This window comes from Arvicanthis niloticus, chromosome 5 (assembly GCF_011762505.2).
Source record: "Arvicanthis niloticus isolate mArvNil1 chromosome 5, mArvNil1.pat.X, whole genome shotgun sequence".
Taxonomy (NCBI): domain Eukaryota; kingdom Metazoa; phylum Chordata; class Mammalia; order Rodentia; family Muridae; genus Arvicanthis; species Arvicanthis niloticus.
The window spans coordinates 55,105,757-55,133,146 of NC_047662.1; the positions used below are offsets into that span (position 1 = coordinate 55,105,757).

At 41.5% G+C, this 27,390-nt stretch overlaps 1 protein-coding gene across 16 annotated transcripts in view; it reads right to left on the reverse strand.

The window, feature by feature from the left end:
• Nucleotides 1–27,390, reverse strand: part of Fggy (FGGY carbohydrate kinase domain containing) — a 363,434-nt gene that overhangs the window by 69,199 nt on the left and 266,845 nt on the right. For all 16 annotated transcript variants that reach the window (XR_013110578.1, XM_034503690.2, XM_034503689.2 and 13 more), the window contains 3 exons: nucleotides 24,204–24,278; nucleotides 17,221–17,341; nucleotides 11,773–11,867 (listed from right to left, as the gene is read on the reverse strand). Coding sequence is in view for 15 of the 16 variants with exons in the window: in XM_034503690.2 (XP_034359581.1) it covers nucleotides 11,773–11,867; nucleotides 17,221–17,341; nucleotides 24,204–24,278 (291 nt within the window). In the remaining variant the exon portion in view is untranslated. The remainder of the gene's footprint in view (nucleotides 1–11,772; nucleotides 11,868–17,220; nucleotides 17,342–24,203; nucleotides 24,279–27,390) is intronic.

Sequence of the window (27,390 nt, forward strand, 5' to 3'; positions counted from 1 at the left end):
GCTTGCATTTCTTCAGTAGAAAGAACATGGAATTGGGGATAGAAACGTTCCAGCTTACGTACAAAGTTTGAACTTGAGTAGGTAATTTGCTTTTCTCCTATCAGCCAGGCCGGGGCAAAGGAGCCTGTGATCTGTAATGAGGAGTAAGCAGAGCAGTGCTGGGTAAGCACACTTGAGTGCAGACTGGCCAAGGGCCAGGCTACAGGAGTAACTTGGTGGCACAGCACTTGCCTGGCACGAGGCCCTAGGTTTGATCTCAAGCATCACAAAGAGAACCTATCCTACATGTAAAGCACTAACACTGAACACAGTCAGCTAACAGTTACCAAACTACACGCTGCATCAATTTGTCCTCTTCATTGAGCGATGACTCATGCCAGTGACTGTGCCAAATATTTTGAACATATCATCTCACTTAATCTCCTCAACAAGCACATGAGGTATACACTCCAGGATCTTCGTTTGTGAAGTGAGGAAACAGGTTTTGAAAGGCAAGGGGACTTACCCAATATATAGTTATGAAATCTGAACTTGAGACTTGAGCTTAGCTTTGTGTGATATCAGAATCTGTGCTCTTATTCACAGTGCTGTTTATTGTGTGAATTATACTGTGGAAAGTGAAAAAGAGGGGATACCAGATGAGAAAAATAAAAAAATTCCTCACAATTACTGGGAAGATACTTGATAAGCTGTAATTCCGGGCTGGCAACCACTAATACACTGAGCACGAAATATATTCTTTAAAAGTACAGATTAAAAACACTTAGAACGTATAACATATCATCTCCAAATGAAAGTGTTTCATGGAACAGTAGCAGCTGTCCAGCTAGGGGAAAAAACACACATATCACTTACTTCGGTTTATAAAACTTCACAGCAATCTGACATGAAGGCTGTAGTGTATTTTCGATTGTAGGATGCCAAGTTCAGTGGCCTTCCTGTGGGCTTGTTTACTGATATTTGATACACTTCAGCATCTGCTCCCCTTCTTGATTGATGTGGTGTTTTACGTTAGCACTCCTCTCATGCCAGACTGGTAAAGAGATTTAGTACTTAGGTCCTACACTCCTCAGCCAGTAAAGCCACTCTGCTAGAAAACTGGCTGAGGAAGAGACCAGCCAAAGTAGCACAATATTCATCTACCAAGCCGCAGGCCCAGTGACACCCCCGGAAACTCCACAAAGTCTTGCACCCAAGTTTCTGTTATCATGCTGAGCTTTCTTTCAACCAGGTGAGATAAAATAAATTCTGTTTTTTATAAAACACCCATGAAGAAAATGATTTCTAAGTTAGTTTGTAAAGAAACGGTAATTTAAAAAAAATTGGTACCAGGAAAAATGCCATATCCTAAAAGAAGTGGCATGTGTCCATAACACCATGACGAAACACCACGTGACCTGAAATGCTTCCCAGTTCTGCATTCACCGTGAGATGTTCCATGAACTAATCCCCTTAGTCCAGGCAGAGACAAATCTCCAGATCACATAGATGTTCCCTGGGGCTCGCACTAGGCCATGGCTGGAGTTTCAATGTCTGTCAGAAATACTCCTCTAGTACTTTTCTTCAGCCAGGCTCTCCCCATCTTTACACAGCCTGCCTGGTACCTGAAGGCTTTGAGTATGAGGATGGAGGTACTTGGCGTATCTCCTTTGTAGACAGTTTCTGACTGGGACTTTTATTCTAGTAGCATCTTTACTCATTTATAACCATCCTTAAATGCCATGTGGATAGAAGTGACCTACAAAGAAACAACTTGTTTGTTCTCTAAGCAAAACCACTAAGATCAGAGTAAGAGGCTGCATTGCTACCACACGGGAGGTAGTGACGTAGGATTAGCTAAGTTGCGTGCTCACCTGCCCCACCTGTTAAGTGTTACTGTTACCACAGCTGTAGGCTCAGCCCTGTCATTTTTTTCTAACAATGAGAAGAAACAGTATCTTCCTTACTACTGATTGAAGAGCCCGTGGGACATACACTGTATTTCCAACACCTAGCACAACCATCTATGTATAGGTTCTTCCACAGCATGGAGCGTGAGGGATGTATTAGTGTGTCTGAAGCCAGCCCACCTGAGTTTAAACCCTCATTGTACTACTAACCTTCAAAAATCTTGTGCTTTAATTTCCTTCTATAAAGTAGAATAATATATGATCTATCTGGACGAGTTTGTCCTGAGTGTTTAATTAATGAAAATAATAATAATAATAGTATTTTTTCCTAGTAACAGGCAGTATGCTCAATGGCTTTCATTCTCAGACTTGTAGCAACCCAATAAGGTTTGCTAAGAAGAAACTGAGGCTCAATGACATTACATAATGTGTCTCACCAAGTTTGCTCACACAGTCAGCAAGCCATAGATAGGCCATCACCCAGAATGAAAGAACGTGGTTCAAGGACCACTTTCTCTCTCTGAGTTCCTTAATTTTCTCTTAGCCTGCCACAATGTTCCCAGTTCTGCGTCCTCCCCTCTTCCCACACGTGGTGGCAGACAGTTGCCATAATGCCATATGACTGGGTCTCTAGCAGTTGTTACTAAAGTTTATTTATTAATACTGCACAAAGCAGAGAGTGATTTGTCCAGTTAAGCCTCTGGTTCTCTCTGCATGGAGTTGACATCCTACTCAAGGGTCTTCTTTGAGTGCAGAGGCCCAGGGCACAATGTTCCCTAAATATAGGGTTGAAATGGCTTCTTACTGGGAGTGCTTTCTTGCCCTCAAGACAGTAAGGATGCTTTTCTGACGATCTATTATCTCACTGTCTAATTATTATAATTCAAACAGAAAATGAACAATTAAAGTTGTTTTGCTTTATATGTGTGAACTTGTCCACCCCCTATGGTAAGAGTTTTGAGGCTGTGTGTGCGTGTGTGTGTGTGTGTGTGTGTGTGTGTACACGAGCGCGCTCCTGTGCAAAATATGAGGAATTAAGTAACTCACCTACAGTAATGCAGAGTCAAGGTTCGAAGCAAACAAATCATCTTCACTGTCACTTGGATTACGGCTTTCCCATACTGTGTGTTCTCTCCTCCCTTCCGTCACTAGCCTGGGCAGTGTTGTGCACTGCGTATGCTCCCCCTCATTTACTCTCCTACCATCTAGGCTTTTCCTGTCACATGTCAGCTCTCCATAGGATGGCGCTTTAAAGGCTGCAACACAGGTCCTGGGTGTGTTCTTTGAATAAAGGCCCATATACATGCACACCTTCTTTAGATCTGCTTCTCTGTCATCTGTCAGCCCAGCTGTCACAACCCACTCTTCCTCCAGCCATAGAGGAGCAGAACAAGCATCCTGGCACCACAGGAAGGACAGGGGGAAAAGGTACATTAATGGGCCAAAAACAAACCAGTGAGGTGATTAATTTGGCTTCCTTTTCAACATTATGTTTATCCAGGTTGATTATGTAGCACTTAATTACTAATTTGCCCTACTTAAGCCAAGAGTGCTTTTAATTTTTAATGAGCTAAGGGAGGAAGGTGCCGTTACTTTGTAAAGAGCAGATATTTTATCTCCCCGTTTTGTTTTACTCAACCAATTAATAACATTTCTAGGGATGTATATTCTTCTCATGAATTCTTTCTCCCTAGCTCCTTCCTAATCTCCTGGGTTAGTCATGGAAACAGACAACGGCCACATTGAAATAAATTACATTCATATAAAATGAGAAACATGGGAGTCCTCCATACCACTTCCAGCAGGTATCTCATCTGCAGAGCCAGGAGGCTAGTTCAGTTCTCTTCAGATGTCCATAAGGCAATGGCCTCCATAAAAATGCACCATAGTATAAGTTAACATGAGTTCCTTTACTGAGGATAGCTATCTTGTTTTGAATAAATTGTGATATAGTTGGTGACATATTAATTCACATTCAGGTACAAGTTCCTTATCGCAGACCTAAACAACTAAGGATTCAATAACACTCAGCAGAGTGAGTGTCCCAGTATATATCCCAATATAGTGGGAGATATTTAAAAATGGCCACTGATCAAGCCGAGTATCTAAGCTGCTCTGCCTAGCTCAGCTGCCATGTTCTATGGCCAGAAGCCACCACAGCTAGAAATGGCCAGCCAGAAACATTAGCCCTGCCACCCATGAGATGCCAGCATGGGAGATGGTTCTGCCAATCTTCCACACTGTCTCTACAAGGATGGGTTGTGCGCAGACCATCCCGCCATCCACGCGGGCCCAGTAGGAATGAGACTCTAATGATTAGATTATCCAAAGGCTTTATATATTTGGTAATGCTCAATAACAAGATGCCCACACAATCAGAGGTGTAACCCAATACCCAACCTCGATATATCAAGAAACTTTGACTGCTAGAGACAGGCACACATCCACTTCCATGTTCCCCCCTCTCTCATGCTCTCTCTCCTAGGTCCTCCTCTTCCTTCTCCTCCTCCTCTCCTTATTCCTCCTCTTCCTCTCCTTACTCCTCCCACCTTAGCTTCTCCCAACTTGCAGGAAAAATAGCCCGCTACATATAAGACCATGTTGGACATCTTCATATATTCTGGAAGGTTCTCAGCACTCTGGTCATACACAAACTGACAGGCATGCAGCATATCAAGGTGCTCTCCTGCCTCCTGACTTAGTTAAGCTAAGCGGAGATAGGTAAACAACCCAGCTCTTTCCTTCTGGGGTCACTACAGAGAGCTCCCACACCACCCTGTGTTCTGGCTTCCATTCACTGACCTTCACCTACCAATAGAGTATGGCCATAAACCTTATAAACAGTTCATCTTTCAAACTCTCTAAATATCTATGGAGATTTGATTAAGACAGTGACATTTCAATATACATGTAAATTCTAATTTCTGGCCACCTAATTTGATATCAGGTTTTAAGTAACAGTAATCATACTTAGCTATAGAATAGTCACTGTGACTGACTTATGTTAGGACTTAGTTAGGATTTAGCTTCTGGCTTCATTACTTTCTACCAGTTGACTTGTCCATTAGCTTCTCTGGTATTCTTCTCCCATTTGTAAAATTATTATGAGAGTGCAAAACATTTCCTTGACACATCTAGAACAGTAGAAAAATTTAAGCAACAAAGTTTCTAAAAGATACACTTGAAAAAAAATGCATCATTCATGTTTCTGAACCAATGATACTTTCTCAATGGTTCACTTGTAAATTATCAAAGACCCAAAATAAGTAACGGTAAAGATGGAATTTTTTTCTGCACAGTTCTTGAGGTTGCAGTCAAAATTGTCTCATAATTTCCAGTGAGACCTCATGTTATGAGTCTGAATCAAGCCTTTGTCGAGTGGGGGTGAGGCATGGCATATGTGTATGTGTTGTGTGCATGCATGAATGTGTGGTATGTATGTGTGTGTGTGCATACGTGGACATATGAATGTGTAGCTGTGTGTCTGTGTGTGGGTGTATGTGTATGTAAGCTTGACCATGCAGATGTGCAGTTAGAGCTCTCCTCCATTTGTTCACCATTCTTGATTTCAGTAACGGCCTTATCTTCTGTAATCTCAGATTGCACAGCCTAATTTATTATGATGACTGCTAAACTATGCAGCATGAACTTGCTATTTATGCATTATATTCATTAATATAAATGAAAAAACATGCTAACATATTTAGTTCATTTTGGTTTATCCCAATAAGGCCATTTATTATAAAAAGCTATTATATATGATAGAGTGAAGCATTTTACTTATAAGCATTTGTTTTTATATATTTTATATTTTTATTATATATAATTTTATATATTTATTATATATACTTTATCTACAATCACATATATAATGTAAATATATAATTGTATGTGTATATATAATATAGAGAGCAAAGATTGTATCATAATCAAACAACCTCCAATAAAATCAAGTCGAAGAATGAGGTGAATGATATTTTAGTATTATAACTCTGGAATCCTATGTTTTTAAGGACTCTGTAAATATTTGGCCATGATTAAGTCTATAAAAAACATGGCTCTTAAAATTTTCTTAATGAAAATTGCAGGGAAAGGGGGTTATTTTGGAAGAATATATTCATTAGATGAATTTTTTTCCCATTTTATTTCATGTGTATGGGTTTTATTGCCTGCATGTATTTCTGTGTATCATTTGCTTACCTGGTTCCTACAGAGGCTAGAAGAGGACATTAGATTCCCTGGAAATGTAGTTACAGATTGCTATCTGCCATCATATTTGTGCTGTGTATAAATCAAACCAGGTTTTTCTGCAAGAACAGTTAATGCTCTTAACCACTTGAACCAGCCCTCATTAGATCACATCTTGTTAATACCAATTGTGCTAAGCTTATCTTTTATGTAAATGCTTTGATGTGTTTTATATTTATCTCTATAAAAAGACAGCAGGTAGATTATGATGAAAACAAACACATAAACCATGACAAGTTCATTGATGACAACATCAGTATCATTATATGGGGAGTCAAACAGAACATTTCTGCTTTAATTTCTGTTTGACAACTGACCAATGAGTGATTTTCTAGGTACTGTACTGCCTGTGAGAGGCAACTAACCTGCCTACAATCTTGAAATTTATTTCCTCTCCAAGAGACTGGTTGGTGCCCACCATGTTAATCAGGGTTATCCAGTTTCATTCCTGTGCTTCAGAGTATTCATCTGCACAGTGGGCCCTGTTAACACCTGCTAGGTTGTTCTGTAATACTAAGAACAGTAACAGATGGAAAGTAACAGGCCTATGAGGAGTAGGAGAATCAGATGTTGCATGTCTTTTATTCTCAAAAATAGAATTCTAATTTTGAGATAAATATTTTGACTTTTACACTCAGGGTGCTATTCTACAAACTGGATTGGAACCAAGAAACTGATAATTAGATCAGATCCCAAATTTGTTTCTGTTCTTTTAGGAGGGAGAGATGTTTGTAAACTGATAAGCAAGCATTGATAACTAGCTACTGGAAATAAGTTTAACATGTGTTAGGACCAACATCGAATTCCCAATTTAATTCTTCTTGAAACTGTTAACTATCATCCAAACTTTTTTGTTGACTTTTTATGAGTATTGGCACATTGGGCTGAAAACACACTAAGCAAATTTAATCTGAAATCTGAATCTATCTAATTAGAACCCAGCATCTTATACCTTCAGGAACATATACTTAAGCAGCAAAGGGCGAACGTATACTTAAAACCCATACTGTTAACAGGACCATATGTGAAATGAGTCAGATTATGAGATGCCTGAGCAGGCAAGATAAACGGAGTCTTAATTCACAAGAAACATGCACCTTGAATTTTTAGATACTGTTGGTGACTGTTACTCTATATAAAAGATCCTACAAATTAAGCAAAGTTTTTTGATGAAACTTTTACATATATCCACAATCTGTTTTATAGTTAGACTGTGATAATTTAGACTATGAATAAAAAATTAGCTACAGAGATGATAACTGAAGCGCTCATTAAAACAGCCAGCATAGCTGAGGTCTGGTAGAACAAGTATGGTATATTCCATAGGGTAGCAAGTCACACAAACAGCAGAAATGATTAGAGGGTTTACTACATGTTCTTGGGTGCGGGAAAAATACTATAAAACAATATTCATTGTACTGACATATTTTATAATTAAAAAGATTCCAATTACAAGCAAAAAGAATAAGATATTAATTAATTAGAATTGCTAAAGGAGTTTTAGGGTAATAAGGTTTTGTATTTCTCTTCTGTCTCAATTGGATTTTCTAACTTCTCCTCAAGGAGCTTGTATTTCAGTTGTGTTTCAGGAAAGAGTTGGCAGGGTGGTAGTGTGGCACCAATCTAAGATCAACTCCACTAAGGAAGGGATGTTTTCACACTTCTGAATATCTTTTGTCCTGAGCCTTTCCAAACCTCCAGAAGTTGAAGCAGACAGAGCTTTATTTTACAAACCAAAAAACAGGCATTAATGGTGGTAGAAAGGTAAAAAGGACTCAAATCCTAGCAAATTGATCCCCACTCCCCAACACACACACACACACACACACACACACACACACACAAACAAACAAAAACCAGGAGATATGTTTTTACAGAGACAAAAGATTTGAAGCTCATTAAATTGATGAAATATTTGGCTCTAAATGAGGCAAATTTTATGCAAAAGATTGGGAGGGGTGGCTTCAGCAAGCAAGAAGGACCTTTTGTAAAGATTGACCTAGGGATGGACTGCTGTCCTCAGCAATGGTCTATCCTAAGTAACTGCCATTTGCAGGTAGGTGTTAGTCGGGGAGAAGCAGGAGTCTGGTGGGAGCTAATGGCAGTTCAGTGTACAGTCCATAGCTGACAGAGACACCCCTCAAGTGGTGGGATGGAGGAGAGGCTTCTGAGGAGCTGGGTCATTTTCCTCAAGCCCATGCTCCCTTTACAATGCCCATAGGTGCTTGTTGGGCACCCATCACTCTCCCTTTTGCCTAAGTTTGCCTTGGAATCTTCAATCCACTGCTTTGCAAGTTGGGAAAGAGAGAGGGCAGGTCAATATAAATAGTACTTCTGGAATGAAAGCTTGTGGAACAAAACTTGCTTCTTCTTAAGATAAAAAAATTACATGAAGGTAATGACCTCTGCTAGAGTTCTGAAGAAAGCAGTCAGTGGAAAGGCAATTTATGTCTGTCTCCACTATTTGGCTGTTTTTTTTCACAACTTCCTAAAACTAGCTTCTTGTTTCATAATATATATCATATATAATACTTAACTATATGTTTATGTTTATTTTATAAATATACTTTATATCTTTTATATATTATATATACATATATAATATATATTAAAATTAAACATATATATTGTAACTTTCATAGTATTATATTTTGCTACCAACTTCAAATAATGTGTTTTGTGTTTCCCAGAAATACAAAGGATTATTTTGTAGCACAGTGGTACTAAGGATGGGAAGGGGATTAACCTGATACTTCATTGGCCAAGGTCATACAATTTCATACATACAAATAAGAGAAGGGATAAGACTCCCTTCTACCTGTTCCTTGACACAGCTTAACATATGAACTTTGACCCCAAGAGCAAAGTTATAGAACATTAAGGCGCAGACACACAGATCTCATGACTTGCCTGAAGGAAGACACACCCTTGGGTGGAGCCAGACTGAAAGGCTTCCTGAAAGACAGCTTATTAAGATACTCTTCATCCTTTATTTTTGAGTCCCTCATTTAAAAAGGGAATAGTGAGAAGATATGGAAGGGTAGGAAAGGGCTAGAGAAGAGAGAAGACAGGCAGAAACCTTGAGGCTGGAACTAAGTGTAGAAGAGCAGGGGACATGAGAAAAGAGCCCCTTTATCTGAAGGAGATGACCCTGACAGGGTCTACAAAATCAGCCTATCTATGTAAGATCTATCAACTGTGATGGCTGCAGGAACTGGGTACCTGGCAGGAAGCACTCATCTTACTTAAGGCCCTGTGAGGACCAAGCCAGGATCTTGGAAGTTCTAAAAATAGATTGTGTTGCAGTTTAGGCTGAAAAGTGTGAATCCCAGACAGGAGCACCTTGTAGAGTCTAAGCTGGTCCCCAGGATTGGAGATCTCCATTTGCTTCTTTTTCAAAACAATATGAACAATACCAAGTGTATGTATTTACATTTCCAAAGCAGCTCCAGATGCAATCACACTAATTCAGCTGCTTCCATAGACTCAAGCTTTTAAAGACTCTATCACTACAATCAGCCATACCAACAAAAATTAGTTGCACACATTATTTCTTACTGAGTAATTAATTAGATTGTTTTGTGTGTTTTGTGTTTTTTGAGTGCATAGGTGCATACATAGGTACCACCTGTGTTTAGGCACTCTCAGAAGCCAGGGAGGGCAGTGGACGCCACGGTACCAGAGTTACAACTCCACAGATGAACCCCTTACTGTGCTGGGAACTGGATGCAGGTCCTCTGGAAGAGCAGTGAAGTGCTTTAAGCAACCAGTCATATGTCCTTCTCCATTTTGAAAAAGAAGTAAGCACTGAAGATGACAGATGACATGAGTATGTCTAAGCAAGCCTAGAGCTCAGAAGCATGTGGATTCACATGAGGGCAGGTAAGAGCCCAGGCCTTTCTCATGATTATGCCTTTTCTCATGATTATGTCCTTCTATTTAAAACCTGTTTTTGAGAGGATTAGGAAAGCAGTAAGATATAAACAATTCATTGATGCCACCTCTGCTTAAAGACTTCTACTAAAACTTCCATGGGTTCATGAGTAGATTCAGGTCCTTAAAAGAGATCTTTTATAGTCACTGTTAAGGTGACTCTTTTCTGGAGAACATGAACACTGGAAATGGGCCTCTGCCTCTGAAAATGTCTAATGATCTATGTTTGCAAGTTGTCTGGGTCTCTCTTATTGGCCATAAAAGGGTATTATATGCATTAGGAAAGCTATGCTAAAGAACCTAGCACAGCATCTGCCATAGCAGACAGTCACAGCAAGTTGAATTCTAATTATTGGGGTACTGGTAGAACACCTAGTTCTTCTCTTAGCTCTGGGGCATGTGGGCAAGTGATCAAACTCTCTGGTTCTCAGCTGGTAGCTGGGGGTCTGACTTGCTTCCAGCTCTTACCAGCTGTTTCATGAGCTTGGCCAAGAGCTAGTACTCTGCTCCCAGGACTGGCTCAGCAATCAAAGATGTCTTCTCCAGTGTCTAATATCTGTTCTACAAACCTCATCAGCCTAAAATGACTACCAAGCTCCAAGCACCAGATCTCACAAAAGACAGAGAGAGAGAGAGAGAGAGAGAGAGAGAGAGAGAGAGAGAGAGAGAGAGAGAAAGAGATGCAAGAGGAGAGAAAGATTGCTTAACTTCCTCATTTCTAAAATGGGGATACGAGAACTGTGGTGGGGACTACATAAGCTCAGCTGAGCCATAGGAGAATGGACAAGCCAGCTACTGGCCTGTTAGAGTTAGGGAAGTACTGCAGAGGAGATGGTTGAGTCCTCAGAGCTCCTGTGTAGGGAGGCCAGCATTAGAGACCAAGTAGTCGAATTGTGGGCCTGTCTGTTCTACCTCACACTCACTTTTTCAAAGGATTTTTGTATCATCTCAATGCTGGAAGCCTTTAACAACTTCCAGCATGTACAATGTCTTTTGTGCTTTCACATCGGGAAAAGCTTGTCTCTTACCAGAAACTAGGATGTTTCCTCTTTCTGAAAATAAGAATTATGCAATTCATCATGCCTTTTTTCTTTTTGGTCTTGGCTGCCAGGAAGCTCAGAACAAAATCATGCTCTCAAATCACCACCACCAAATTGTTTCCGGCTTCCTACGCTTTGTTCCTTATTTCTACTTTATTTTTAATTCTTTATTTCCCCACTAACACTTTCTTTTGTGTTTCTTGTTGACAGAGGCTTCAAAGATGTTCCAAAAGTGATGCAGATGAAACAAGCAAATAAAATTCTGAAGTCCACATGGAAAATCAACACTTTGAGCATTAACTCTTTCACTTTTTTTTTTTTTTTTTTTTTTTTGAGACAAGGTTTCTCTGTATATAACTCTTTCACTTAATCAAAGGAAAACGGCCAAGCAGAAATTGAGGCTCAATAAGTTAGGAGCGCCTACAAAGCGCCTACAAAGGAGGGAGAAGCAGAACAATTCACATGGACAGACTGACACACTGAGGCCAAAGGGAGGCTACAGTGACTACGTCAGAGGCTGCGAGTGCCTGTGATTCTCTGGCTGCAACCTATCATTCCCTAATTATATCCTGTGTGTGTTTTGCAAGCTATGAGCTGCTGTCAAGAGGACAGACAGCCTCAGACAGGGCAGGGACCACAGCCACCCATGGATCCTAACATACCTGCACAGAAGTGAAGTCCCCTGAGGCACAGGCACCCAGAATAGCAGCTCCCACGAGGACAGACTCCACCTCTTGTGACAGGACCACAGGCATGCCTGCACAGGACAATGGCATACCATAGTTAGTGAGCAGAACCAGGGCTGTGGGGAGGCAGCAAACACCTTCGGAGGCAAAACCCCTGATGTCAAAGCAGCAGTACCTTATACCTCCCTGAAGGTCCCCAGTCCTTGGAATTATGCGTTCTGGGAGATTTCTCTGCCTTGTGATGGCCAGTGCACTGGCCACATGCCTCAAGGTAGCCAATACCATATCTATCAACTTGTGAGACTTTGGCACCCTTCTAACTCTATCACATGCTTTGCTGGGCCCAGCGAAGGCTGAAATGAATGAGGCTATGCCCTGCTATTCCAGTCTCAGATGGGGTGATGGATCCAGGCCATGGAAGGGCTGCTTCTCTGACTCATCTCCAGCACAAGCCATAATCCTTAGACTGGCAAGATCCTCACCAGTTGGCCTCTCTTTTTTTCTAGCCACGACATGAACCTACTTTCTTTGTGATTTCTTGAGTCAGTTTCAGGGCCCTTCCAGATGTCCATGTGACTGCCTCTTCAACACAGCACAAATGCCACCCTAGCTTTCCTTGGTCACTGCATTTAAAATGGTGAGACAACTTTATCACTCCTCTGTTACGTCTGTATTTCCCTCTGGACTTTTCTACCATGTGTTTTACTTACTCAGACTTGTCCCTTGCCCTGCAAAACTGACATTGCAAGAGGCTAGGGGCTCCATTCTGTCTACTATCACGTCCCTGACACTTAGAGCAGGGCCCAGGCCATCAACTAAATGGTGAGAGAATGAATCTCTGGGCCAGTGCTTGACACAGTGGACATGAGACTGAAATAGTCATGTGACTGAAATGTCATGAGAAGGTAAGTAGGGATCCACCAGGTGCAAAGAGGCCACCTACATGACAAGTCCCAAGGTTGAATGTTCATGTGGATTTCCCATGCTGTTCTGGATTCTTATGATGATTTTTACACCTCCGCTTCTTCACTTACTTCACAATGTGATCCTAAGTTGGTATCTTCACCTCTCTGTACCTCAGTTTCCTTATCTGAAGGATTGGGATAAAATTCCCATCTACTTTCACAGGATAACTCTTGATTTTCTAGTCAATAGATGACTGGAAGTGTCACAGAGGAAAGGTCTATGCCAGAAAGGCTTCCTTTGGACAAAGGCTGCAGCTCTCCTCTTGCTCTCTAGGGAGGCTCACTTGGTAACTTACCTACCTCCTCCAGCTCACGTCAGCTCCAGCCATCCCCCTACATAGACAACTAGGAAACAGAATCCTACTGACATATTAGAGGACTAGAAGAATTATAACAGGGTCTGCCTCTCACTCTGCTACTAAGCCACCAGGGACAGTGACAAATCTGAGAGAGACTCAGGCCTGGCTTCCTCCCTGCTTTCGTTCCTTTGCAGTGGGTCTTTAACTCTTTCAGCCCTGGTAACCTCCAGGCCAGTGGCTGACACAGTGGACATGAGACTGAATTAAACATTTGAAGATACTTAGGGATCCTATTTGGAAAGTTCTACGGCAAAATGCTTCCTTTAGACAAAGACCGCAGCTCCCTTCCTCCTTCTTCTAGGGAGACTCACTTGCTAACATACCTAGCTCCTCCAGGTCAGGTCAGCTCCCACCATACTCCCTTACAGACAGCCAAGAAACAGAGACCAAATAGGGATGAGGCTCATTGCACAGGTGCAGCATGCGGGGTGGTGAGAGAGCACTCAGATAGAGTTCACATGTTTGCACTCTGTGTGGAGCCCTGAAGACATGGTGGCTGTTACTGTTAGACTCAACATGGCCAAGAAGAAGGGCTCTGTATGGATTTCATGGGAACTGGAGAACAGAGCTATGGAGAAGGAAAAGGACAGGTCTCATCAGGCATCCTGAGGGTAAAGACAGATACCAGGCCACATAGAAGGGTACTGGTGGCTCAGCCAGAAATCATACTACATGCCTGTGTGAATCTGTTGCCACCCAGGTCTCCTAATGACCTAGAGATGTTTTTAGAAGATAGCCTTCCAAACACCATTATTTATCTTCAGCTCCTTTGCAATAGACCCACAACTTCACAATTTCTGAGGGGGAAGAACTTAGTCTCAGGCTCTGCTTCCTTGGACAGTAGAGGCTAGGGGAACTCCCAGGGAGCTCCTCATTAGCTCTCCTTGCTGACACAGCTGTGTAATATTAGACAGGTTATTTAACCTCTCTATACTGCTGTTTTCTCCTTTGCAAAGTGCCCTCTGGCTAAAGCTGAACTAAGTTCCTATCTTAGGCTGGGTGCCTCATTCCTGAGCCTAGGGAATGGAAATAGGTTAACAGATATGGGGGTCTCCCTGGTTGCCTAGGTTTTCCTTACCTCTGTAAATAAACCCTTCATTCAAGTTGGCCAAGTTTAAGTAAACTTCCCTTCCCTGCCTGGCCTTGTCACCGCTGACCTCTAGGTCTGTGTTCTGCTCTTCTGCACATTGGTCAGAAGACAATGGCAACTTTGCTGATTGGTAACGGACTTCTTGGAGACATCGTGTTCTTTGTATTCTCAAGCCAAGTACTTGACAGCCTGTGTACCCAGGAGGTGTTTGTGAGTGTGGTGTGTGTTGGGGGGGGATCTGTTGGGAAGGGGAGGACTAAAGGTCAGAATGGTGAGACAGGAAGAAGAAAACCCTAGAGAAACTGCCAGCCCTAAAAAGGTACAATTTACAAGACTGAACATTTAGTCCCAAGCCCACGGGAAGATTACAGTCACTTGGTACATGCAGGCAAACTGTTTTGGGAAATCACAGTTAAGTCCATGGCCAGGGTACAGGAAGTGCCTCTGGTGCCCATGTCCTTTCCCAAGGTAGTGCAGCCCATATTTCCTGTCTTAATGAAGCCAGCTTTTCCTAACCTGGCCAAAATTGCTTATAACATTTTAAACTCTTTTTCTCCACTATGTCTTCTCCTCTGGGGCATGGGGCTACCTGGAGGGAAGAAGTAAAGCAACAGGCTAGGATCATTCACTGGGAGCTAAGCAAGGACCTAGAACTCAAACTCCTGAGCACTCAATTCCTCAGAGTGGTCTACATGAGCTGGATGACAATGTTGGTTTTTTCAGAAGAGGGACCCCAGGCTCTCACTAGTAAAGTGATTTCCCGTAGGTCAGACAGCTGGTCTGCTGATCTTTCCACTACTCTGCTCTGTAATTTTTCATGCATATATCTGAGGATTTCATACTTATGCTGTGCTTTGTTCTAAATTGTTCTGTACAGGGAAAGCAGAGCAATTGTAGTGCTTAAAGGTGCCAAGGGCCTCACCTTTCCCTGGGCTTCTTTTCCAGAACAGACTCAAGTGCATTCCTTTCTCTGAGCCCTGGGTGAAGGCAGGAAGAGGGAGGCTTTGCCTGGAATGTCAGCTATTTTATCGGATGCATTAATGAGTTTAGCAGAAGCCAAAGCATTTGAAGGCAGATGCACTGTGCCATCCTTTGTCAGTCATGAGTAGAGGAATTTCAGGCAAAGAAAAGGTCTCTTTGTCCACAACTGTAACTGGTCAGTAGTTAGAGACAAAGGGTCCAATTTCAGTCTGAACCCAAACAGCCACTAACAGCCTTCCATTCAGCAGCACAGAGAACAACAGTCCCCAATGCAGAGCTTGCAGCAAAGTGGCATTCCCTGGCTTTTGACGTTCAGGGGCACATGACTAGAGGATGGCCCATTTTCACAAAACCCTGAGCTGTAGTGCCCAGGCCATGACCAGGTCACATCTGGCTACCCTGCTCAAGGGTCCTCTTTTCCCCATTCCCTGCACTGATGCTGGCCTCTAACCTGCTTCCATCCAGGTAGGATGTGGCTTTGGGTAACTGAAGGCTAAAATGTGGGGACTCACAGAGTGGACTTCAGGCCTGTGTCTTATCTGAGGCCACCCAGCTGCTCCTGCTTTCATTTCTGTCTACTCCAATCTTTGTGGTCCACTTCTGAAAGTTTTGCAAACCTTGGAACAGGGCAGGCTTTATCAAAGAGTAATAAAGGAAAAGCACCTGGCTCAACAGCACAATCACAATCCCTATACTATGAGGCTGCCTGATATAGGGAAGCCAATTGAATGTGCCTTCCCTGTCCTTGCTTGTTTGCTTGACTGCACTGCAGTCTACTTTCTAATTTCAGCAGTTAGGGAGAATGAATGATTGCAATATGATTCCTACCAACAGCTAGGCACTTGACTAAGGAGGGCAAAGTCCATGTTTCCCCACATCCTGGATCTGTGTTTAACACTACATCCTTTTCTAGGCGATTCCCTAGATCGTGCCTCAGTCTACATATCTATAAGGTAGGAATAGGTATTTTATTTAGTTCCGTATTTAATACCTTAAATGCAGTGATCAACTGAGCCTGTCACTTGGATAAAGGCCCATATCTGCATGGCCTGGAGCAGGAATGATCTCATGAATCAGTCTGAGCTCAGACACCAACCTACTTGCTGTAAAAGGAACACAGTGGGTGGGTTCATAAGGAATGGATCCCAGGATAAGGTGGGCTCATGACAGGAGAGTTGAGGTTACAGAGACTATCTGTCCCCCTACATTTCCCTCCCCTTGTCCTGTACTTATACATGGTATCTTGGTACCAACCAATGGGTACTAGAGGGAGCACCAATCTCCAGAAACACTTGGGGAGAAGACACAAGAATGTTGTGTCCCAGAGAGACTGGAGTCTAGGTCAGGGTTTGTACCCCTGCTGCAAAGTGTCCTCCCAGAAAGCCTTTCCTGGAGCTCTGTGCTCTTCCCAGATGCCAGTCTGCCACAGTCCCTTACCCTCTATGCCTATCACAAGATGCTCAGTGCATGACTTTATGACCAGAACCCCTTAGGCACTGAGAAGGAATCTCAGCATCTGGTCCCCTTGGGATTACGGGCCCATGCTAGACCTTGTACACAGCATCTGTGTTCCTTTTTCAGATAGCCTGGTTGCTTGCCCTGTGCTGTACAGTCCGAAACTCAGTGAAGTGCCCATTATGCTTTTCCCACTCAGAGCTCTTCTCATGGTGTATTATGTCTGTTTGCTTTTTGCCTTTCTTGGGAGTCCTTGAGCTTCATGGAGCCCAGGTCATGTTTTATTCATTTGTTTATCTTCAATATTCCCCACAACACTTGGTTCAGAAGGAGTCAAAAAAGATGGGTAAATGGTCCTTGGATTAAGAACTGTCCTTGCCAACTGTGGTGTCTTGTTTAGTAACTGCACGTATCTGAGAGTACTTTTTCCCATCTGAAGACACAGATTATACCATTACCTTGATAATCTGAGTAACCACCAATGGGTCCCTATCCTTAGCCTGCCTTTACCCTTCTTCACCTCTGCTGACAACCCAAGGTTCTCTACTAGCCCTGCCCCTGGCCCGAAGCTTACCAGTAATGTCGGCATGCATTTGCACAAAAAGGGGATTCTTGCTCAGGCCTCCACATAAGAAGAGTGTACTGAGAGAATGCCCTGCTGCCTCCATGGTCTCAATGATGAAGCGAGTCCCAAACTTAAGGGAGAAAGCAGAAGAAAACATTAGGGTGGCAGTGAAGGCAAATCATCAAGAACACTTGTATTTGGCATGTGCTTGGCTTGGCACCCAGAACTCTGCACTACCCTCCTAGAGCTCTGAGGCTCAGAGGTCATGGCTGTGATCACACACTCAAGCTGTGATTACACAGCTGGTTCACACAGGGAATTCAACCCTGGGCCTGCATGACTCCAGACCCCTGCATGCACCTTTTACTTCTCTCAGGATTAATATGACATGGAGTAAAACAGTTGGGGTGTTATCACAGGTCATGTGTTTACTTTTAATATTGTTTTAATTTTGTATGGAATTATAATAAAATTATATCATTTTTCCCTTCTAACCTCCTGATATACCCCTCCCTATCTTTCAAATTAATAGCCTTTTAATAATTTATCTTATATACATGTGTATATGTGTGATGTGATTGATACACACACACACACACACACACACACACACACACACACAAAATCTGCTCAGTCTGTATGATGCATGTTTCAGGGCTAATCACTTGGTATTGAATAACCATTTGATGTGCTCTTCCCTAGGTAAGACTATTCCTCCTGCTCCCAACATTACTTAATTGTCTGTAGTTCTTTGTGTAGGACTGAAGCCCTGTGGGCTTTCCTTATCCATTCTAGCATGTGTCCTGATTCTCTGGTTCTTACAATCTTTCCACCCACTCTTCTGCAATGTTCACAGGGCCTTAAGTATCATGCCTCATTTTAACTCAGAATATTCAAATAGCTGATAAAATTCAGTTGTGGCGCAGGCCCTCTATGAGGCACTTCCAATGGGTTCACTGCAGTGCTGCTCTGACGTTATTAGTCAGTCACATCTGGGGCACTCTTCCTTCATTAAATTGGAACTGAAGATATTTACCTTAGAAAAGTCACACACATGCACACACACACACACACACACAGAGAGAGAGAGAGAGAGAGAGAGAGAGAGAGAGAGAGAGAGAGAGAGACAGAGAGAGAGAGAAAAAAAAAAACAAAAATAACAACCTCCAGCAACAGAACTATGAAAAGATGCAAAGCCTTTGGCTAGCAAAAGACTAAGAGAACTAAAACTGCCTTTTAATTATGTTCTAAAAAAAAAAAAAAAACCGAGGCCTCTGGACCAGCATCCATCCTCAGCCGGTGCTTAGTGAGCAGAGATGATACAGAGGGCACACACAATGGTTGGCTCAGAGCTTTACGCAAGCCTTCTGCTGCAATATCTGTAATATCTTCTGGAAATAAGTTATCTGCATTCCTACCCTGTTGAGCTTACTATTTACTCAGTAACTTTGCTATGGTTTGAGGACAGGATACTACCTTGAGGTCATTAAGGTGAATCTTAATGGATAATTTGTAGTTTGGGTTTATTTATTTAAGTATCTGTGACCATAATATTTTGGGGATGTTCAAAACCTAGAAGCTCAAAATTCCCAATTTATTTGAGGATATGATATTTTTTAAAAAGCTAAACTATGACATGGCATTAAGAAGGCAGTTAGGGTGGTGTTAAGAAGTGGCTCTGAAGAAAAATAAGTATATTTTTAGTGGACAGAGAGGTCTTTGAATGTTTAGAGCCTTGGGGCTTGGGGAGGTGGCAATGCTCTAGGTATGAGGATGGGAGTGAATTGCTAGGTAGGTGTGGGAGGAGGTCAGGGAACATAACAGGTTACAGATCCAGAATGGTGAAGCAGCCATGGAGAGACAGGGATGGAGAAAAGAAATGAGCCAATGTTACAGTTTTTAGTAAAAGTGCAAGTGTTACTGGGGAGTTGGTATCTGATGTATGCTGAGGGCAAGAGGAATGAGACACTTGGCTCAGGTGAGAAATAAGGCTTAGGAACTCCACAGCATACAGACCTCGTCTCAGGCCCTGAGGGGTGGGGTCTATATAAGGAAGTTCCCCCTCAAGAAAGGCATTTTCCCTGGCCATAAGAATTCCTCCAAAGAAGGGAGGAGCCAGAGGGTAATTTGGGGCCAAAGGATATGACAGCCCCATTGGTTTATAATAAATAATGAGACATTTGGGAAGATAGGAACAAAAGGTAGACCAGTTACAACAAAGAAGTCTTAAGAATTTGTTGAAGCTGCTCAGGAATCTGGTAAAATTATGAATTTAGTAAAACTAGGACCTTCCAAAAATACCTACGGTTGTGTTGTGTTGAAAGATGAAACATGTAGCACAGAAGGTGATTCCTTTCCTCCTGAGTAGTGCTCATTCTCTCTAGATGTTCTTTCTTTAGTTTCGGGGAAATCATGAACTCCAGAAAAAAAGTCACACACAGAATAGAACATTAAGCATAACGTCAGAAGGTCAATGGATGTCCATAAGTCCATCATGGATTATTAGAGGACTGCTGGTTCTCGGTTGCTGTGATCTATTCCAAGGATTGAAATCTACACAGCTGAAGGCATGAGCTTTGATTGACATTAAGAAGCCTACCTCATTTGATGGGCAGTTCACCTATTTCTTCTACCCAACCCAAGTTTCAATTCCTATTTACTAATGGGATAAATGATTTCATATTCATTCATTTGGATGTGGATTGCTAAAAATGGTAAATGAAAAGAAATAAAAGGTATGGCCTGCAACATGGCATGGCACAGCAAGCAGTGTGTCCCTTAGAAGCTCCCAACTGCTGGCACTTGGAGGTGCTTACAAAGGAGCACTTCTGGCTGGCTGGTCAATGAGCACTCTGCTGCACATGTCAATGGCATCTCGAATTTTAAGACAAACTAGAAAACTGAAGATTGTTAACCCACTTGGACCATGTGATTAGCGGGTCTATGACTGGGGTCATTGCGAAGCACATTACTGGGAAAGGAAAGTGAGGACATGAACAAGAGGCACTCCCTTCAGTGCTGTGACAGCCTGTCTCTCATTTCCCACTCCGGCAGCTCTTTGCAGGGCCTTTCCTTTAGTGTCCCAGACTCTACTGTGTGACGATCCACCCTCTTGAAATGCCCCAGCAAAGGGCTTTGTGTGAAAATGCTTCTGTGCTCACCTTTCTGGAAAAAATGTTTTCATGGAGAAATTTAAATTAAAATTAGGCGATTCCAAGGCGACACAGAACCAAATGCAAATCAAGAGACTTCAAATGCAAATAGTACTTTTTAAGGGTCTATTCTGAAAAGAGAACACAGACAGACAAGCTATGGACGAACCAAGTGGCTGACAGGTCTTTCAAAGAAACCAAGCATAGAGAGAATTTTACTGCATGGAGGGCTTTCCCATAATCCTGAGCTAACTTTTCTTTCTTTAATTTCATTTCATGGCTACAGAGTGCCAACCATGGATATTATGATAGAGAGGAAACTGTTTAACTTACCAATAACAAATAGGTGCTAAAGCAATATTCAGGAAGAAGGAAACATTTTTTTCCCAAGATGAACATTATGGGAAAATATCTGTTATCAAAATGCTTCATTAAAATGCACATTTTTGCCTAGAAAATCAGTACACTCAGATACTTTTTCAAACAGATGGAACCCCTCCCAAATTTAATTGACTCTATAATAAAGCTTTATCAGGAAATCTGTCTTAAAATGTCTTCCCTGCATGGAATTATAAAGGTCATTAAGACAATAGACAGAAAAAATAGGATCACTTTAAATGTACGTATGGCCCATTAAATATAAGATTGATTTCCCAACTGTGTTATTTGAGAAAACATAGCTGGCTGTCTCTCCCTCCTTTCCTGCATGCATTATTAAGTTTAATCTTCTTTTGCATTCCTGGCCTTCCTGCTGCAATGTTCTTACCAGGAGAAGTACCCTGTGAAAAAGATTCCAGGCCAAGTGAATGATGTTTTCTGATATATGTTAAGTAAAAGTTGTTTTGGGAATGCCTGAAAACTTATTTCACTCCCGTAGATTTTATGAAAAGATCAAAGAAAAACGCACCAACAAAGTAAAGAGAGTAGAAGCTGGGGCTGAGATGGACACAGGCTCTCATTCCAACTGTGTGCACTAGCTGTAAGACCCTGGCAAGCAGCCTGCCCTCATCTCAAGTGTAAAGACAAGTTCCTTGGTTTACAGGGCTGCAGTCTTAAGGCCTGGACAGGCACTCTGGTGCCAGGCACAGAGTTGGAGTCCCCTTAAGGATCACAGTCTTTACCACGATGGGGTAAAATTTTTGGCCTCTCCTGTTTAGCTTTGTACTTCATGTCCACGTCTCAGCATTTGCTTACAAAGTGTGAGCATCATATAGCTCTAGTTTTTCAGAACTGTTCATTTCAATGCAAGCGACTGAGCCTATTGCAAGCTCCTTCATACAATTACATTCACAAATCAAAAATTAAAATGTCCCCAAGGTTTCTTAAATACCTTAAGTTTTCTTTTATAAACCATGGTCTCATTACTGCCCTGCCATATAGAACTACATGGCACTGAGCAGGCTGATTTAGTATACACTAAAGTTTGAGAGTCTAGTGAGTGAACTGAGGAACAGAATAGCAGTATCTTATGGTTAAATCAGATGATGGCATTTAGTACAGAGTCTGGAATATAACAAATATCTCCAAATTCGATTCTGCATTAGTAATAATATCGTGACAATGTTCTTCATTTTAAAACAGGATAACTGTATATCTTTACTAATAACAGACATGTTTCAGATTTCATCTTCTTTTCATATTCTCCATGTTGAGAGATGTCAGGATTGTCTGGGTATTTGTTTGCCTCTGCCTTTTTTGGTTTGTTTGTTTGTTTGTTTGCTTGTAGTTTCCATGTAGAAAGCATTTTGATTGGTTTTACTGAACTGGTCAAGGTATTCGTCAAGAGGGAAGTTGCTTAAGGGAGAAACACTCCGGTCTATATATAGACTACAGAGACTGTGTTGCTGAGTGGGCAGGTTCCATATGCCTCTGCACTGGCTCTGCAGAATGGATAGTAGTGTAGTGACTGGGGAGCTCTGTTTTCTAGACACATGTGACACCTGGGTATGAGTACTATCAGCACTTGTGTTGGTGATATGGATAAATATGCATGTATGTATTTAAGAGGGTAAGACTATAGAAACAGCTGTTAAAAAATACTGAATATTATATATCTGTATAGCAGTAACAAGCAAACCAAAAACTTTTGTTTAGGGATGGAGATAGGTTCAGAGGTAGAAAGCTTGTCTCACAGGGTAAGAGTCTGGGTTTAATCCCTAGCACCACCTGCACTGCCACCTCCAGTACAAATAATAATGATAATAATAATAATAATAATCACCACCACCATCATTAGAATTTTGGTTTCTTTAAAAACACAGAAGATAAGAATATGTTTTAGTTTTAATCCCAGGTATGGGACCAGGGCTGTTTCAGACTGTCTACAGCAGTTGACTATAATTTGCTTTGTACTCTAGCAGGGGAGAGATTTTGCCAACTGCAGATAGTTAGTGTGATTTTGTGACATTTGGAATTCTGGGAACTCCTCAGAGGTTGTATAAATGCTAGGACCCCAAGAGGTGGTGGGTTATTGGTAGCTTGGGTAAGGTTGTGAAAAAAAAAAAAAAAAAAAAAAACCAAGAAGATGGAGGAGCAGGAAGAGGAGGAGGAGGAAGAGGAGGAAAAGGAGGAGGAGAACTAATTAGATATTCCGATGGTAAAGATAAAATTTGTTCCAAGGAACTCAATGCCCCTAATTATAATTTCACCTCCTTTCCCCTTTATCTTTTTTCTCTCCTTTCTGGTGTTAGAGTTTGAAAGGGTGAAAGAAGAGGTATGGAGAAGGGTGGAGGAAACAATAACCCACAAAGTAGTCAAAGAATGGCTACAAACAATAATAACAGTAATTAGTAACAAGCTGGAATGATGGTTCAGTGGTTAAGAACATACATTGATCATACAGAAGACATGAGTTCAATCTCCAGCACCCACACTGTGCAGCTCATACCACCTTTCACTATATCTCCTAAGTCTAACACCTTCTCCTCTTTCCATCATGTGTGGCATACATACATACACAGCCATATACATATAAATAAATCTAAATCATAATAATGAACCATGGGTTTAATGACGAATAACAGAGTTTAAATCCAAATTTACTAAATTTATTTTTTTTTCCTTCTGAGTGTTTTTTTCTTCTTCTAAAATTCGCAAAACCACCGATTTACTTGTGGGGTATAGGCCTACTGTAAGATGCCAACGTCATGACCCATTTCTGTGGATACACTTTCTAGTCCAGATGCACATGCTGACTTCTGTGTGATGTTAGGGCATTAGAAACCCCTGGCAGCCCATCTGTGGAGCACTGCTGCACAGGACGATTCCTTAGGCAACATCTGAGCTTCTAGGGTTTAGTTTTCATTTTAGACCTCACTTTAAGAGCCTCTCAAATTTCAGATTCAAATTCTCCCTTCTTGCCTTAGTCATTTTAACCTGTCATGTAAATCCCTAACTACCCCAAATCAAAATGTTTCTAAGAAGGCTTAAAATTTAAGGGAACCTTATAATAAAGTCTTTTATAAAGCGAACAATATTAGGCACTGTATGAAAGCAAACATTCTTAACAGCAGCTTTCCAACTGCGCACGTTCTTGGAATCTGCCTCTTTGCTTGTATTGAATTTAGAAGACTTCAGACAAATGACAAGCACTGATGCTCAGAGATTTCCCTTTTCATTGGCTTCCACTGCTGTGTATCTATCATGAAGGCAGGTGAGAACCCTTGTCACCACTGCCGTCTGGACAGGTGAAGAACTCTTGAGGCAACCTCTCTTCTAATTAAGAAACTACCACAAAAGCTTTGCAGTGCCTCTCGGGGATCTTGTGGCTCAGAACGTACTGATAGCACAAAGCTCCGTTTTGTTTTGCTTTGTTTTTGAAATTTTATTAAAGCATCTTACAGCAATGGCTTGAACAGTGGCCAGGTAGAGGATGGCAAGATCATCAAGGTCCTGAGACAGAGTCAATCCAGTGACCTATAGGGAGGAAGAGAAGAGAAGAATGAGGGACCAAAAGCAGCTGACATACATAAAGATAGCTTCCACGGACTGAGCATGCTCAGACTTGCTTTCTGGCTGCAACAAGTTCATATGCAAATCTCTTGTTGTTGTGAGATGATTGTGGAATGAACTACATTTTTTAAACTTCAGACTTGGGAAAAAAAAAATCCTTCCCCTATGCTAAAATTTTCTTTGTCCTCAGATTGAACCAAACCAAAATTAAAAATGAATAAATAAATAAATAAATAAGCAAATAAACAAACCTCTCATAAGATTATATTTGATAGTTTTAACATGAAATTAAATGTGATTAAAAGTGTTATAAATAAGAATCTTCTGTGGCATATACAAAATAAAAAAAGGTGAACAGTTGGCATTTAATTGTAAGATGCTTGGAAATTCAGCTTCTTTCAGAACTTAATGTGACAGTACCCAAGGGTTATTGAAGGTAAATAATGTCTCCTACAGATGTTATACCTACTTCGAGATAATTTAGAATCTATGGTTTACAAAGGAATTCCATTAAAATCAATCAGAACCATATGAGCAGGTCAGTTTCTCAGAGACTGCAGAGATGTGTGTGGTGCAGTAAGCTTGTTCAGTTTCCTTCCACATCTCTATGTCAGTGTTCTTATGGGATCTTTAGAGAGGGTACAGGCTGATGTCATCTTCAAGCTTGTGGGCATCAAAACCTTGCTTACTGTAGAAAAAGAGAAACTGATCTGTCTATGTGCATGTGTGCTTGTGATTTGTATGTGTCCAAGGACGACTTTTGGAAGCTGATTTTCTTCTTTGGCCATGTAGGATCTGGAGGATCTAACTTCGTCTGTCACACTGGCCAGCAAGTGTTCTCAATGAGCCACCTCATTTGGCCTCACATTAGATATTCACAGTATAAAATTTACTTATGTCATATGGGTGGTATGGTCTGAGCAGTCTGAGCTACATACAGCAGGCGACTATGTAGTCGGCAACAAGGCTGAGGTGAGTGGTCTAACAAACACCCTTGGCCTTCCTTTCAAGCCTTCTTTGGTTGCTCTCTCCAGGCAAGGCATTCTACTGCAGGGCACAAACGTCATTGTGGGAGCTCTCTTTGTGCTTTCTCTGTCACTTAGTTTCTCAACCCTTTTGAACTCCATCTGCTTTTGTGTTCTATGCTCTTCACTTCCTTCATCTTGTTCTTCCTGCTCCATGAAAGAGCTCATTTCTAAATGTTTCCTGCAGTGGAACTAGTATAATCATTCTTCTTTCCAAACTTGATCATGTCACTGTTAAAGCCTAGCACCAGGAAGATAAACTGAGGCATAAGAATTAAGAATTCAAAGTTAGTTTAACTGAACGAGAGAATTCAGTATAACTGGGACCACATAATGAGACTTTGTCTCAAAACCAAACAAAACAAAAAAAAAAAAAAAAAAAAAAAGAATTCTCCACTCTCAGAATACCACGAAATAAAATATTCTGGTCAACTTTTCCTCGTTACCTTGGCCCTAGAGAGAGAATGGAGTCTGTTATGCCTTCCTGGAATGGCCCCCACTAATCCCTCCAGTATCTACTCTTGCTTTCCTCATGAAACATGCCATATTCCTACTGTTCCTGCCTTCTAAATCCTGCCTGAGCTCATTGGTCATAGGCTTTTTATCAACAGTACATAAAGCTTCCACATAGTACATAAAGATTCTGTCTATACCATTCTTTCTCCTGATGTCTGATCCTATAACAATAGCTGGACATTTACTACTCAGATGCTAAAATACAAACAGGGATGAGAAGATATTTGCTTCACAACTTCAAAGAAAAAAGAAGTCATGAGACATGTGGAGGAACTTACTTCATGTTCCCAATTCCTAAGTTCCCACTCTTGCCCTTCCTGATCCTAGGAGTGCTTCTTATGAGACAGCTTCTAGAAACTCACAAAAGTCCTTGTGTAAATAAAGACAAGGCACCCCATGGGGCAGGAAAAATAGATAAAGGCTTGTCACGGGCTACCTCCACTGAATACACAGTGAGCCACCTACAGCATGCAGAGGCCTGGGTATGAGCAATGCTGACAGATATGTAGACATCTGCTCACCCTTTGCTCTTTATCTAACAGGGCAGCTGACTGCGCTGCACCTTAGGGCTCCCTTCTGGAGCTAGGTGAGTAAGGTGCTTTCCTCCAGACAGCAACTGAAGTGGATCAAGTCATGATCCTCTGCGAGGATGAACCGCAGGTGGGTGTACAAGACCAAGTCCAGATCCTGTGTGATGGCAGGTAGGGTATGGGATCCATTCTGTATATCAGGAGCATTCCCTTATCTATAGTCAGTAGAGAACTTAATTTTTATGTTATAATGTGGATAATATAGCTTGTTCTGATATCTTTCTCAATTATTAAAAAACACAAAGACATACAAGAATATGACAGAGTTGTATTTCATTTTTTTAATAATTAGTAAATATACATAAGAACTTCCAAAGCCATTAGTATTTGAGCAAAAGGATCCCATGACCTTTTCTGTAAATTTCTAGTGCCTCCAGAGCAAAGGTACATTTTCTAGATGAGAACTTCTAGAACCTACAACTAAGGTAATCAATGGCTTAAATTTTAACTCTTGAGTTTGACAGTAGCTGCAGCAAATGGAGGACACGAAAATGCAAATAGCTTTTCTGAAAGGGAAAACAAGGTGGTCATTCAAAGAGATAACATCCTTCTTGGGAAGGAATCCTAGAAGAGGTTTATTGCATGCAGTATGGCACATCAAAAGAGAAGCAGCAAGCACAGCCCCACGGCAGCCTCCTGCATTCCTTCATATTAACACCAGGGCTGGAGCTTTCAGTGAGACTCAGTGAGAGACATTTCTCTCTGAGGAAAAGACAACCTTGACATCTCACTTGCTATGTATGTGCAGACAACAGAGGGGCAGCTGTCCAGTAAGTCCATTTCATTCTAGCAGTTCTGCCCTGGTAAAAGCAGTACGAGATGGCACTATATATGGAATGTCTGCCATGTGGACCACTCAAGAGGATGAAGGAGACTTAGAATGAATTGTTGTGAAAGGTGAATACCTAGGAGTGCCAGAGATGCCTCTGTGTGTGTGTGTGTGTG